The 14,213-nt window shown below is 40.8% G+C and overlaps 1 protein-coding gene across 1 annotated transcript; it reads right to left on the minus strand.

The window, feature by feature from the left end:
• Positions 1–7,426: 7,426 nt before the first annotated feature.
• Positions 7,427–9,815, minus strand: LOC143891358 (uncharacterized). The gene is made up of 3 exons (XM_077395944.1): positions 9,548–9,815; positions 9,198–9,449; positions 7,427–7,602 (listed from the first exon to the last, which is right to left on the minus strand). The coding sequence occupies exons 1-3, from the start codon at positions 9,813–9,815 to the stop codon at positions 7,427–7,429; spliced, it is 696 nt and encodes a 231-aa protein (XP_077252059.1).
• Between the last annotated feature and the right edge of the window lie 4,398 nt (positions 9,816–14,213).

Here is a 14,213-nt window from a genome sequence, read left to right on the forward strand (position 1 = left end):
TGATACTAGATAACCCCAATCCCAAAGACTTAAACACCCCCTTCCAAAGCTCCAGTACCCTCGGCCAATTTTCAGGGACTTGATAAGCCCATTCGGAAATTGGTAACCCCATTTTGATACTAGATAACCCCAATCCCAGAGACTTGAAAACCCCCTTCCAAAACTTCAGTACCCTCAGCCAATTTTCAGGGACTTGATAAGCATGTTCGGAAATTGGTAACCCCATTTTTTTTACTAAATAACCCCAATCCCAGAGACTTGAAAACCCCCTTCCAAAACTCCAATACCCTTGGCCAATTTTTAGGCACTTGATAAGCCCATTCGAAAATTGGTAACCCTGCTTTTGAGAGTTGCTAACCCCCTTCCAGAGAATTGATAAACCCCTTCTACTACAAAACCCTCTGCCCATAGCAACTCTTCTAATGGCTTTACAATTCTGCTCATGACAGAAATAACAAAAGAAATGGATGTTATCTTCATTAAATGTGCTTCGTGTATTACATCCCAATTTATGTATTATAAAAAAAATTTAAGTATATCAAAAAATGTGTAGCCATCCATTCATGTCATACATCAAAATTTTCTTATACAACCACTTGTTTTCCAAAAAGTGAGTGAAGCAATCCATGCATTATCTCCAGAACACACCCTAAAATACAAACCGCTTAAACCTAAACAAGATAAATCAGAAATAGAGGAATGAAAAATAGTGCAAAACTCCCAAAAAACAAAAGAAAAACAAAACCTAAATATGGAGAGATAGATGGTAAGAACTCAACATTCAAGTTTTCAAGACTTGCAAGCAACAATGGTGGATGAACAAGGAGGAAGATAACTAGTAGGGTAAAAAGTCAAAAAGTGAAAATGGAAGAGTAAAAGAAGAGGGAAGAAGGAAAAAAGAAGATGAAAACGTGTTGCAAATGCCAAAGGGCATTTCGTCCAACTTTTAATGACAAGACTTCTTTTGTCCCTTGTTGGTAATTTCTAAAAAGCATTGGTCCTTGATAATTCCACCTAATTTTTGTCTCTCATTGGTAATTGTTCCATAACTCTATAGAGAGAGAGAGAGAGAGATGCGAGTACTATAATTCTATCAATAGGAACTTGGGAAGAAGCTACCAATCAGCTTCATAAAAAAAATTTTATGGCATCCATGGTGTTTTAAAAATAATATAGTGGATCCCACCTTAATCAAAAATCCAAACTGTTCATTTGTTTTGCCCCAATGTAAATAGGTTGGGCCCCAAAAATCATCACCAAAGGATGATCCTAACCCTCTGATCTATGAAAGGATGACACAATACAGAAACCCTACAGATTGGAGGGTTCAGATCAACCTTTGGTGACGATTTTTGGGATCATCTTATTCACGTTGGCCTATCCAAAATGAACGGTTTGGATCTTCAAACAAGAAGGGCCACATTCTATTTTTTAGACAATCAATTGAGGTTAAAATTTTCAATTTTCTAATGAATTAAGGCAACCTCCAAAGCTTCAACTGATGCCACGTGTCATCACTCTAGACCGTTGAGAAACATTTTGCATCTATTGCTTCTTATTTTCACGCCGATCATGATGAAACGAAGATCATGATAGAAGTAACAAGTTTTTATTTATTTATTATTGTTACAGGATTTGGGTTAGTTTTCATTTAGTTTCCACTTAAAGCAAAGTTACCTATATGTATTTTTATTGAATTGATATGGAAAGGTGGCCAGGTGGGTTCCATGACTGAGCTTTTCGGGCTTTATTGTCGGCCTTTGGGCAAATACAAGCAGGGGTGCAACTTGGGTCGGGCTCAATTCGAAACCGACGGGTTCAACTGGATTTTGGCTGCCATTTTTGGTTAGGTTAGGGTTGGGTTTGATTTAATTTCGGGTTTGAGGGCTTGGGCAACTCGACCCAACTGTCTCCTAATTTTATCACGATTTTCAAAAATCTTAGTTAGACGGGTTGGATTATGGTTTAACAGATTTAGAGGCGGGTTGGGATAGGGTTGACCCTCTTGGACCAAAGGCTTGGATTGGTCGAGTTAGCGCTGAGGGAATGCTACCTCAGGTTGAGCTAGGGTTGGCCTCAACCTAACCCGACCCGACCCTAAATACAAGGGAATAATCCAATGGAGCCCAGCTCTTATTTTACACAGGGTGGAAGCACCTTCATCGATCTCAACCGTCCATTTGATACGGGCTTTTGTCATTTTACCAAGATGGTAAATACGAGTAATTCATGGAGAATGACAACATTTTGAGTGGCCTTTGATTTCTTGGAATTTTTGAAAAGATGATGTTGAAAAGAGAAAAGACCACTTTTAAGGGAAGATCTTTTGTAATCTTAATGTTATAATTATGTTGAAGTATAATTAAGACTCATTTACAACAGCTTGATTATCTTTCTCACAGTTTAACAAGTGAGACCTACTGATAGGGTGTAAAGACGGTGGAACCATTAGATCCCGCCACGTGTCACCCTTATATCAGAGGAATCTAATCATGATTAAGAAAGATGGTAAAGCACGACAAAGGCACGTGATCTCGCCACATGTCACCTCCCCACTGTTAAAATCTTAAGCATGATTATCCATCATCACGATTATAGGTGGATTTACACGACAAAGCCAAGCGCGCCGCCGAGCCAGGAGGCAACCCAATCCAATAAAAGAATGTTGTCTCTCCAAAATGATGAGAGATGTCCACGTGGCATCCCGTAAAGGAAATCTGCATGCAGGAAAAAAGAATAAATAGGCCGCTAAGCCCCTGAGGGAAGGGGAGGATCGGACGAGGAGATAAAAACAAACCCAATTTAACTTGGGGAATTAAGAACAAATCCTTATACCAGACACCATTAAAGACCAGCTTCAACCACCATTAAGAGGACTCGATTCTAAGTGAAAAGGGAAGGGAAAAGGCGCTCAACGCCTGCTCGCTCCCTCCTTCCTACTCTCCACCGTCAACTTATCCAACCCGCTTGCAGAGAAAGAGCCCATGCACTGGTCCTGGTAAACCTGATTGTTTCTCCGTTATTTCTTGCTGTATATTATACGGATGGTCCAGAATCTGACTTGGGTGTCGAACTGGTCGTCCGGGAGCCACTCCGAACCTCCCTGACCCCTTCATTTGTGGTCACAGATACCAACTGAGGCTTTCTACCTGCCGCGCGATCCCAGACCCGGATTCCGGCATCATCACCTACCAAAGCTGGGTAATTTTTCTCAAAATCAGTGTTTTATTTCTGTTCTGTTTTCAAAATCCACTTATTATTGGCACTATTTTAAATCGACTTAAAAACTACAAATCATTACAATTTTTTTAAAAAAAAATTCTTCCTATCTGTTTTTTATTTATTTTAATAATTGTAAAAAAAAAGAAGTATCAATTACCAATGGGGGGAAAAAATTAGCTGGAATTATCAACAGGACCCATGCTTTTCAGAAATTATCAACGAGGGACAAAAGAGATCTTGTCATTAAAAGCTGGACGAAAATGCCCTTTTCTTAAGCAACACGTTTTACTTTTCCACTTTTCCCTCTTCTCTCTTCTTTCCCTCTTTTTTTTTTTTACTTTTTCATTTTCAACTTTGTTTTTTTTACCTTACCAGTCATCTTTTTCATCATTTAGTCACATTGGAGGCGGGAAAACTCAAAAATTTGAAACGTGAGTTCATTCCCATCTATCTCTCAATATCTAGGTTTTGTTTTTCATTTGTTTTAGAGTTTTGCATTTCTCCTTCTCCCTTTCAATGGAGGATGAGGAAGATGAATCGTACGGTAGAAAGAAAAAAACATAAAAATGAACGAGTAAAAAAAAACGAAGTAAAAACGTGTTCATCGTGTTCATAAGGGACTTGATAAGCCCATTCGGAATTTGGTAACCCCATTTTGATACTGGATAACCCCAACCCCAGAGACTTGAAAACTCCTTTCCAAAACTCCAGTACCCTTGGGCAATATTAAGGGACTTGATAAGCCCATTCGTAAATTGGTAACTCAATTTCGATACTAGATAACCCCAATCCCAAATACTTGAAAACCCCCTTCCAAAACTAGTATCCTCGGCCACTTTTCAGGGACTTGATAAGCCCATTCGGAAATTGGTAACCCCATTTTGATACTTGATAACCCAATCCTAGAGACTTAAAAACCCCCTTCCAAAACTCCAGTACCCTCGGCCAATTTTCAAGAACTTGATAAGCCCATTCAGAAATTGGTAACCCCATTTTTTATACTAGATAACCCCAATCCCAGAGACTTGAAAACCCCCGTCCAAAACTCTAGTACCCTTGGCCAATTTTTATGGACTTGATCAACCCATTTCGAAATTGGTGACCCCATTTTTTATACTAGATAACCCCAATCCTAGAGACTTGAAAACCCTCTTCCAAAACTCCAGTACCCTCGGCTAATTTTCAAGCACTTGATAAGCCCATTCGAAAATTGGTAACCCTACTTTTGAGAGTTACTAACCCCCTTCCAGAGAGTTGATAAACCCCTTCTGCTACAAAATCCCCTGCCTATAGCAACTCTTCTAATAGCATTATAATTTTGCTCATTATAGAAATAACAAAAGAAATTGATGTTGTTTTCATTAAATGTGCTTCATGTATTACATCCCAATTTGTATATTACAAAAACAAAAAATTTAAGTAAATCAAAAATTGTGTAGCCATCCATTCATGTATTACATCAACTTTTTCTTATACAACCACTTGTCTTCCAAAAAAGTGAGTGAAGCCATCCATGCATTATCTCCAGAACTCACCCTAAAAAGCAATCGTTTAAACCCTAAGCAAGATAAATCAGAAACAGAGGAATGAAAAATAGTACAAAACCCTAAAAAGAAAAGAAAAACAAAACCTAAACACAAAGAGATAGATGGTAAGAACTCAACATTCAAGTTTTCAAGATTTGCCAGCAACAATGGTGGCTGAACAAGGAGGAGACTAGTATGGTAAAAAATTAAAAAGGTGATAATGAAAAAGTAAAAGAAGAGGGAAGAAGGAGAAAACAAGGTCAAAACGTGTTGTAAATGCCAAAGGGTATTTTCGTCCAGCTTTTACTGACAAGACCTCTTTTGTCCCCCGTTGATAATTTTTGAAAGCATTGGTCTTGTTGATAATTTTGCCTAATGTTTGTCCCCCATTGGTAATTGGTCCAAAAAATAATAATTCAAAGTGGTTGGGTGTCAAACATTTGTTCTCTTTCTCTTTAGTTTCTCCCTTCTTGGGAGAAATACACTTAGACCCCCTGTGGTTTCTGACACATTTAACTTAACCCCTAATGTTTAAAAAGTTACAAGTAGACCCCCTGTGGTTTCAATTTGTACAAGGTAGGCCCTAAACACTATCAACGCTAATGAAGACACCATACACCCCTCCAAACCCCATACCCGAATCCATACACTACCAAAAACACAGTGGGCCCACATTGTTTGGATGATCCAAAGCATTCATTTGATGGGCCCTGACATAGATAGGGTGTGCCAAAAAAATCAGCTACATAGGATCATCCTAACCCTTCAATCTGTGGACGAACCATCAACTGAGGGGTCTACCTTACACAAATTGAACCACAGGGGGTCTACTTGTAACTTTTTAAACATTTGAGGTTAAGCTGAATGTATCATAAACCACAGGGTCTAAGTGTATTTTTACCTAGTTTCTATTCACTTTGTTTTAATATTTCTTTTTCATTAGGGTTCTCACTATCTAAATAATTAATAAAATTACAAGGGGCATAAATGCTTGAAGGTTCATTATGAGGTCCTGGGTGACATCTATTATGTATTGATCTGAAATCTAAGATTGGATATAGAAAATATAGTTAAATGGGATTTGATAGGGGCCATCGAAAAAGGCAGTTCGCGCCTAGGCTGTTAGATGTGAGAGCAATCACCTCAGATGAATTAAATGAAGAACACAAAATCTATGCCCTCATAGCTGCTCTCACATGCCACAGCCCAAGTGCGAAATGCCTTTTGCGATGGTCCCTAACAAATCCCTAGCTAAATTATCTAAATTAGTAATATTTATCACATAATGTGAACGTGAACAAAGGATACCAAGTCTACCCAAGGATGAAATAAAACCCATCTTACTATTCCCTCCATGAACAACCTATTGAAAGATTCAAGTAAAAGGCCTGCTCATGAATAAAGATGATATATAACTAAGAGAAAGGCTTTCAATTCTTGGGTTCCACACCCTGATATGTATATGCAATCAAAACCATTGATCTTGTAAAATATCACGAGGCAACCTGCGTGGGGACACGCCCACGAGGAAGATAAAGAACTACAAAAATCAATGGTCAACTTTTCTTGGCAGAACCCTAAAAGCGGCTATATGTACCAAGTACATCAAGGTGTTGTCAATGGGACGTGGTTCGTTCGTGGTCAGATCATATAGATATGGCACAAGCAGGGCACAGCTCAAATCTTACTAAAGCTATGGTGCAGCACTCAACTTCTGGGCCCCATAAATTGTCTAATCTATGCATCTCCATCTATTTAATTCAATTTGTCCCCTCTTATTTGGGCCCTTGCGGACCTGCCATTTTTTGGTAACGCTTTTTGAGACTTGCCTAGCCTCTCATAACCCTATTTTAATGCCCTTATAAGTTGACTTTATAAGCTGGCAAATGAATGACACACTTGGCAATTGTGAGCTAAGACAGGTAATGGGGCGAACAAACTGTGACTCCATTATTACTCATTATTTTTATTTGAAAAGCAGGATGAATTCATTAAAAAGGAAGAGGGCCGAGGTGGACCTCAACCAAAATTACAAGAAAACAAAACAGCAATAACAAAAAAAATACAAATATCAGGGAGGAAGGAAGTCAAACCACTCCAACTCCAACCTCCTAACCCCACTCCTAGCCAAGGAGTCCGCCTTCCCATTAGCAGATCGCCAAACATAATTGAAAACAATAGATGAGCCCTCAATTAAATCATCTATTTCATCAAAAATAAAAGAAAATCTCCAAGGAGGCGACACCAAACCCTTCAACCATATAATCACATTCAAATAATCTCCCTCCACAATAGTGCTATCCATGCTATCCCTCTCAAGCCTTTTTATGCCTTGATAGACCGCCATCACCTCGGCCTCCGAGGCATCACAAACTGCAAGAGGGCTTGAAAAAGTCCATACAACTTCACCACAAACGTCTCGACACAAACCACCAACTCCGGCCGGGCCCGGGTTCCCAATACTCGACCCATCAAAGTTAATTTTGAACATGTCAATAGGCGGAGTCTCCCATCTCTGAACAATCCGATGCCGGATCTCCCTACTAAAGCAAACAATCCTCCAACCCTCCCATAAGTCAAAGGCTGATACAAAACGGAAAGCCGGTAAACTTCTCGCCCATGAAATAGTGAGCGCAATAATTTTCATATATAGCCAATACGTAGATTTTGCAACCCCTTCAAAGACACGAGAGTTTCTCTCTTTCCATATCACCCACCATGTTGTAAGAAGACACAAATTTCACAATACTTTGCCTTTCTTCCATAGCACAAAGGTCCAAAGAAGCATCAACTCCGGAATAGAGAATGGAAAAATCCAACAGATGCCAAATCTCAGAAATATCAAACTCCATACCTGACGCGTAAAGGAGCAATGCATGAAGAGATGATCCACAGATTCACCATCTTTCAAGCATAGGGCAATGGTCAACAAGCATCATACCGTGCTTCCGGAGGAAGTTAATCATTTGAATCCGATCGCGACATACCGCCCATCCGAAGATACCAACTCTAGGTAGGCAATGAAATTTTCATACCTCGGTTGAAATGGAAGATACATTACAAGGCAACAAGCTGAAATAGAAAGATTTGACAGAGAAAAAAACAGAAGATTCCGCAGTCCATACTCTTTTATCCAAACCCCTTCTCTTAATGTAGCAACCATCTAAAAGCTTAAGAAATTTGGCAACCGACTCTAACTCCCGATCAAAGAAGTTCCTTCTAAACCTAGGGGACCAAACTAAACTACTCCCATCTCGAGCAAGGCATTCAAAAACAAAACTCTCTTTCTCAACGGCTACACTATACAAATTCAGGAATAAACTCATAAGAGGCTCATCAGCACACTACACACACCCTCCAAAATTTAATCCGACCCCTCGAATACACTCTAAACCTAACACTCAAATGAAAAGCAAATGACATTTTCAAAATGTCATGCCAAACGGTCAAACCTTGTTTCTTGAATTGGTTATTGGATTCCCACTTCCCCGGCTTGCACCCATATTTACTCCCAATTATCCTAACCCACAACTAAGAATTTTCCTCCCCAAACCTCCATAACTATTTTCTTAACAAGGCATGATTAAATTCTTTCACTCTCCTAATACCCAAACCACCATTCTTAACAGGTAGGCACACACTCTTCCAAGTCACCAAAGAAATACCCTTTTTTCTTTCATTGCCTCTCCATTAAAATCTACGTCGGATTTGTTCAATACGCGATACAACACTGACCGGGCATTTAAACAAAGACAAAAATATATATAGGAATATTGGCGAACACCGCCTTAACTAGCACAAGCCTTCCCCCTCTAGAAACAAGATTCATTTTCCACGATTCCAACCTTTCAATTCTCTCTACAACAGGATCCCACAATGATTTTTTTGGTCTCCTAACCCCCAATGGGAGACCCAAGTATGAGGAGGGCAATTGATCAAGCTGACACCCCAGAGTCTTAGCCAATTCAAGCGCCTCATCCTGCGAGATGTTTAGGGTATATAATTTGGATTTATGGAAATTGGATCTCTGCCTAGTAATCAACTCATAACATCTAAGGGAAGATTTTAAATTCAACGCTGGGATCATCTTCGGTTCACTAGAGTATCATCAGCAAATTGAAGATGAGACACCTCTACCTGCTGGCCTCCAATCTTAAAACCATTGAATAATCCCAACCTGCTCCCTTTATTCATCAATCTACTAGGAGTCTCCGCCACGATGACAAAAAGAAATGGTGATAAAGGGTCACCCTGTCTAAGTCCTCGAGATGACTTAAAGAATCCTTTAGGGGACCCATTAACCAGAATGGAAAACCAAGCGGAAGAGACACAGCCCCTCATCTATTCCCTCAATTTACTTCCAAACCCCATTCTTCCAAGCAGGTAATCTACGCAAATCCCATTCCACCCTATCATAAGCCTTCTACATATCCAATTTTCACAAAATACCTCCCATGCCATTTCTAAGATAAAAGTCAATGGCCTCATTCACAACTAATGAGCAGTCAAGAATCTGCCTATTAGCCACAAAAGCACTTTGGCAATCTGAGATAATGAATGGAAGCACCATCTTTAACCGATCCGCTAGCACCTTTGCCAAAACTTTATATAAACATCCCATCAAGCTTATCGGGCGATACTCCGAAATTTTAAAGGCACCAGAAACCTTAGGGATAAGGGCAATGAAAGTAGCCCCAATGCCTTTATCCAATGCCAACCCATTATAGAACTCATCAAAAAATTTCAAGATATCCCCTTTTACATATGACCAGCAAGATTGAAAGAAAGCTAAAAAAAACCATCAGGACCAGGGGCCTTATCCTTACTAATAGAGAAGACTCCTTTTTCAACGTCCTCCTCAAAGGGTCTCTCTAATGCAACCCTCTGAGCCATACTCAGTCCACTAAACTCCAAATCTTTTGAAAGTGGTCTCATGATACCCTCAGACGGGTACAGGGAAGTATAAAAATCCAGGATCACTCTAGTAACCTCATCCTTCCCCGACACTTTGATTCCATTGTCAACCAAAGACTCAATCCTGTTTCTCCGTCTTCTGGCACTAGCCATAGCATGAAAATATGCCGTATTTTTGTCCCCCTCCTTTAACCATCTCACTCTCGACTTCTGCCTCCACGTTATCAACTCATGAAGCAGCAGTCATTTATGCTCTTCTTTAACCCTACCCAATTCCTCCCTCGATATTACGGACCCTAATCCAGATTCTTCCAACACATTTAAATCACCAATTCTATTTTCTAACCAAACATTTCTACTCGAATCAGGTTGCCTTCTTTCAACTACCCATTCCTTTAACTTTTTCTTTACATGCCTAAGCTTTTGCCCAATAATCACATTCGCAGGACCCTCACACTAGTGTGCTACCCACCAAACACCCAATCTTTCCTCCATGTGGGGGGTTTGAAGCCACACAATCTCAAACCTAAAAGGAGGAGGTCCCCAGGACTCCAATCTAGGATCTAAGAGAAGAGGACAACGATCAGATATCGGAGTGAACGAGAACCTTTTGGAAAACCTCAGGAGCCAAATTCATCCAACCAGGATAGATAAGAAATCAATCAATCCTACTAAAACTTTCAACTCTGCTCCAAGTAAACCTAGCTCCAGACAATGGAAGGTCAATAAGATTATGCTTTGAAATGAAATTTGCAAAAGCAGCCATGTTTTGATTTGCTCTCCGACATCCTAACCTTTCACAAACAAACCTAATTTCATTAAAATCACCCCCTACACACCATGGATAGGACCACCTATCCCTAACTCCGTTTACCTCTTCCCAAAACAATCTCTTATCCGCCCAAAGAGAAGGGCCATACACCCCAGAAAACAAACACACAGCCGCATCTTCCACCCTACAAAGGACAATAGATATTGAAAACCTACTCTTCCATTCCTCGGATCTAACCCAATTAGACTCGTCCTAGGCTATGAAAATGCCCCCCGAAGAACCAATAGCTTCCACAAAAGAGAAACCCCAATTCAAAGTAACACCAAGACTTTTTACCATACTCCTATCAATAACCTCCAATTTTGTTTTTTGTATACAGATAATATCCGGTTTTGACTTTTTAACTAACCCTTTAAACTTGAGCCCTCTTTGCCAGAGATGCCAATCCATTCACATTCCAAGATAGTATCTTCATAAGGAAACAAATTTAACTGATTTCCTCCCCTTCCTCACACTCATTTTCCTTCCAGAATGACAAATGCTTGACTCTTCCCCAACTGAAGTCCCACCATAATTCAGTCTAGCCAACTCCCTCAATTTTTTCTTTGATGATTCATCATAATAACTCACCGAATTACCAGGCACCATAGCATTCCTAATCTTTGAAGCTCTAATCATGTCTCTAAACTTGGGCATAGGACCAGGGTAAATCAAGCCAAGCTTGTGACTAACATTAACCGTATGATTCACCGACTCCTCTAAAGCTTCCAACCTAGAACTCCCCCCTCCAAACTCATGGTCCCCGGCTGCAAGATAGGATCCACGGGATCGGAGTAGCCAGAATCAATATCATCCAAAGACACTCGCCTTAGATCATATGCTACATCATGGACTGGCAATGTATGGACATAAGAGTATGTACCAGGACCATTGGTCCTTTTACAGCCAAGCGAACTAATAGCAGCTTTATTGCACACCGATGTATCCTGCACTTCAACACCAGAATAGAAATAAGCATTACACATAACATAATTAGAAGAGTTTAAACCTTCGATGGGCCTGACATAGGGGCTGCTAACCCCCAACTCCAGATGCGGTAAACTGGGAAAATCCATTAATGGATATTCCTCCACTGCAAAAGGTGATAAATTGTGGTTCAAACCCCCGTGGACATTACTCCCCAACGAGCAGAAATAGAAGCCATGTCTCTGACATCCCATAGATAAGAAGGTTCTGAAATCCCTTGAAAATATTCTCTTGAGGTGTATCTTTTCCACCCCATCCCTGATCAGCTCTGACTTTTCCATCATTCAAGACCTCTAAAATATAAGAATCCGCTAACTGAGACAAAGAGGACTCTCGACTTACAGGGATAATCCCATCTTTACCAGTACTAGCCTTCCAAGAATTAGGTCTCAACGTCAAGCTTCGTCTGCTAGAGCGAAATCCATTCTGCACATCTTCATGATCAGATGCTAACGAGCGAAATCCAACTTTTAAATCATCATCCTGTTTTCTATAACTCCTTCCCAACAATGGAGGCACACTCCCCAATTTGAAAGACACAAGAAAGCCAGAGAAAGCACCAGCTTGAGAGTCATCTCTAGCCCAAGAAAACCAGAAATTTCCACAGGAGTCCATCGGTAAACACTTTAAACCGCATAAATAAGAGATTCGAACTTTGTAAGCTGATTTGAACCCCATCACAAACAGCGGGACAGAAATCAGATGTCTCTGCTTCATCAATGAAATCCAACCTAGATGAACCTTCGACTATCGCGCCCGTCTCTTCTTCATCATTAAAGTCCAACTGGGATACAACACTACTAATCAAATTCATTCTATTGCACCGCCCCCGCATCAGCAAACTACCCGAAGGGTCTCCCTCCAAGAGCCTCCTAGATGAAAAGAGCGATGGAAAACCTTGACTGACTTCATAAATATCCTCTGCCAATGTAAAGCTTCTGGTCGAGGATGGGGTGAAATACCTCCCCAAGAAACAACCTTCATAAACTTCTGATGCTGAAACCACCTCGATTTGTTCTTCACTGAAACATTGATAGGACCCAGGCCCATCAGAACTTGAAGCCTCATGGATAAGGGAATTACGGGCCCAACTATCACCACCCAAGTTATAAGGCAATGGGCCCACTTCATCTGAATCCACTTCATAAGCCGGCACCTCTTCAAAATACGGAGATGCCATCTGACGAAGGGAAGTCGGGGAAATCGCCTTCAAGATATCATAATAACTATTGATTTGACCCGCGGGGTCCACCATAGAAGCGTCAGTGCGTCCAACCCCACACAAACTCCGCCACCTAAACCGAGCTGGAGAAATCTCGTTTTGAATTTCGAACAAACCGCCACAATGATCCCTGCTACCATACGCCCCATGCAACACACTATAGCACTGATTTCTATCATGGGCCGCCTCCTCCGCCTCTTCCATTTGATTGCCTAGAAACTCCATTCCGACCGCCTCGCCTAAAACCGACTCCCCAGCACCATCCTCAATGTTCATCGATCCACTCCCTTCTTCTTCAAGCAAATCTTCGTCACTGTCATCGGCTTTATCCGATTCACTTTCCGAGCAGAGAACATCTTCAACAGGTTCCTTTAGCCCTCGAACCCACCTAACTGACCCATCCATTGAGACTTGAATGGAAAGCTCATTACCAACTTTACCTGATGTGGAAATTAACAATCTGGCCAAGGAATACCCTTCTCCAGCTTCACAAGATGGGTCAAATTCCACAAATTTTCCTATCTTTTCACCAATTCTCCTGAAATTATCCTCATACCAAGCCTCAGGAGGCACCCCTGAAATACGCCACCATAGATTCTTCCCTTCTTTCGGAAATTTGTTGACTACAAATGAAGATCAGTGAACAGAGAGTTTATGGCGGATTTCCAAGATGACAAGAGATGAAATCTATTGATCCCCATTTGCGTGGAGATTAACACTTCCAGCTCAGCAATTTTAAACACCACAATTTTGCACTGACCACCACTCTTTCGAGAAAGCCAACTCTCCATACCCGCGAGATCTCAAGACCATGCTAGTTTTATTTTCCCCCATACTCCGATATTTGCATTGCTAATTGATTTAATGGGCACCGATTCGATGTTGACGGAAACTCCTTCCGAAATCCGCGGCAGAACCACTCCTGGTCTGGGGATCACAGACTCCGCCTCCAAGCTTTCCACCACCACCGGACAACTAGGGCTCGACACAGTGGGGGTAGGAAAATTAAAGTCCAAACTCGACCAGATCTTTTTGCAGCTCCAACATTCCACTCTTCTTCAGAAATTCCTAATTCCACAACGGCAACATTTCCAATCCCCAAAGGATCATTCCCTTCTCCTTCTACTAACTCTTTCTATTCTTTTGTCTTTCTTCCTCTTTGCAAAGGTCCACTGATTTCCTTCCAGATTAGCTCTCAAACCTGCCTGATAAGAACCACCTCTCCTTCCAACCGGCACCAGATTCGCACCAGTAGCCACCGTCATATTTCCCGGGCCCGGATTTGGGCGGAAAAATGAAGTAGAGGAACCTCGGAGGTGGCAGGATTTAATGGTAGACGGACGGATTCCAGCGAGACTCGATGTTGTATTAATAATGAGTAATAAAAATAAAAAACGGAAGAAATCACAAGTAAAATTATGACAACAACCAAGGCTAACTCCTTACATGTAAAATAGCATTTTACATATTACTGAGTGTTTCCGTACGATTAGGATTTTCACCTTCTTCGAATTGAAGCAGATCAAAGATG

Source organism: Tasmannia lanceolata, unplaced genomic scaffold (genome assembly GCF_043159265.1).
Source record: "Tasmannia lanceolata isolate RefF3 unplaced genomic scaffold, GAP_Taslan_0.1 ptg000013l, whole genome shotgun sequence".
Lineage (NCBI taxonomy): Eukaryota > Viridiplantae > Streptophyta > Magnoliopsida > Canellales > Winteraceae > Tasmannia > Tasmannia lanceolata.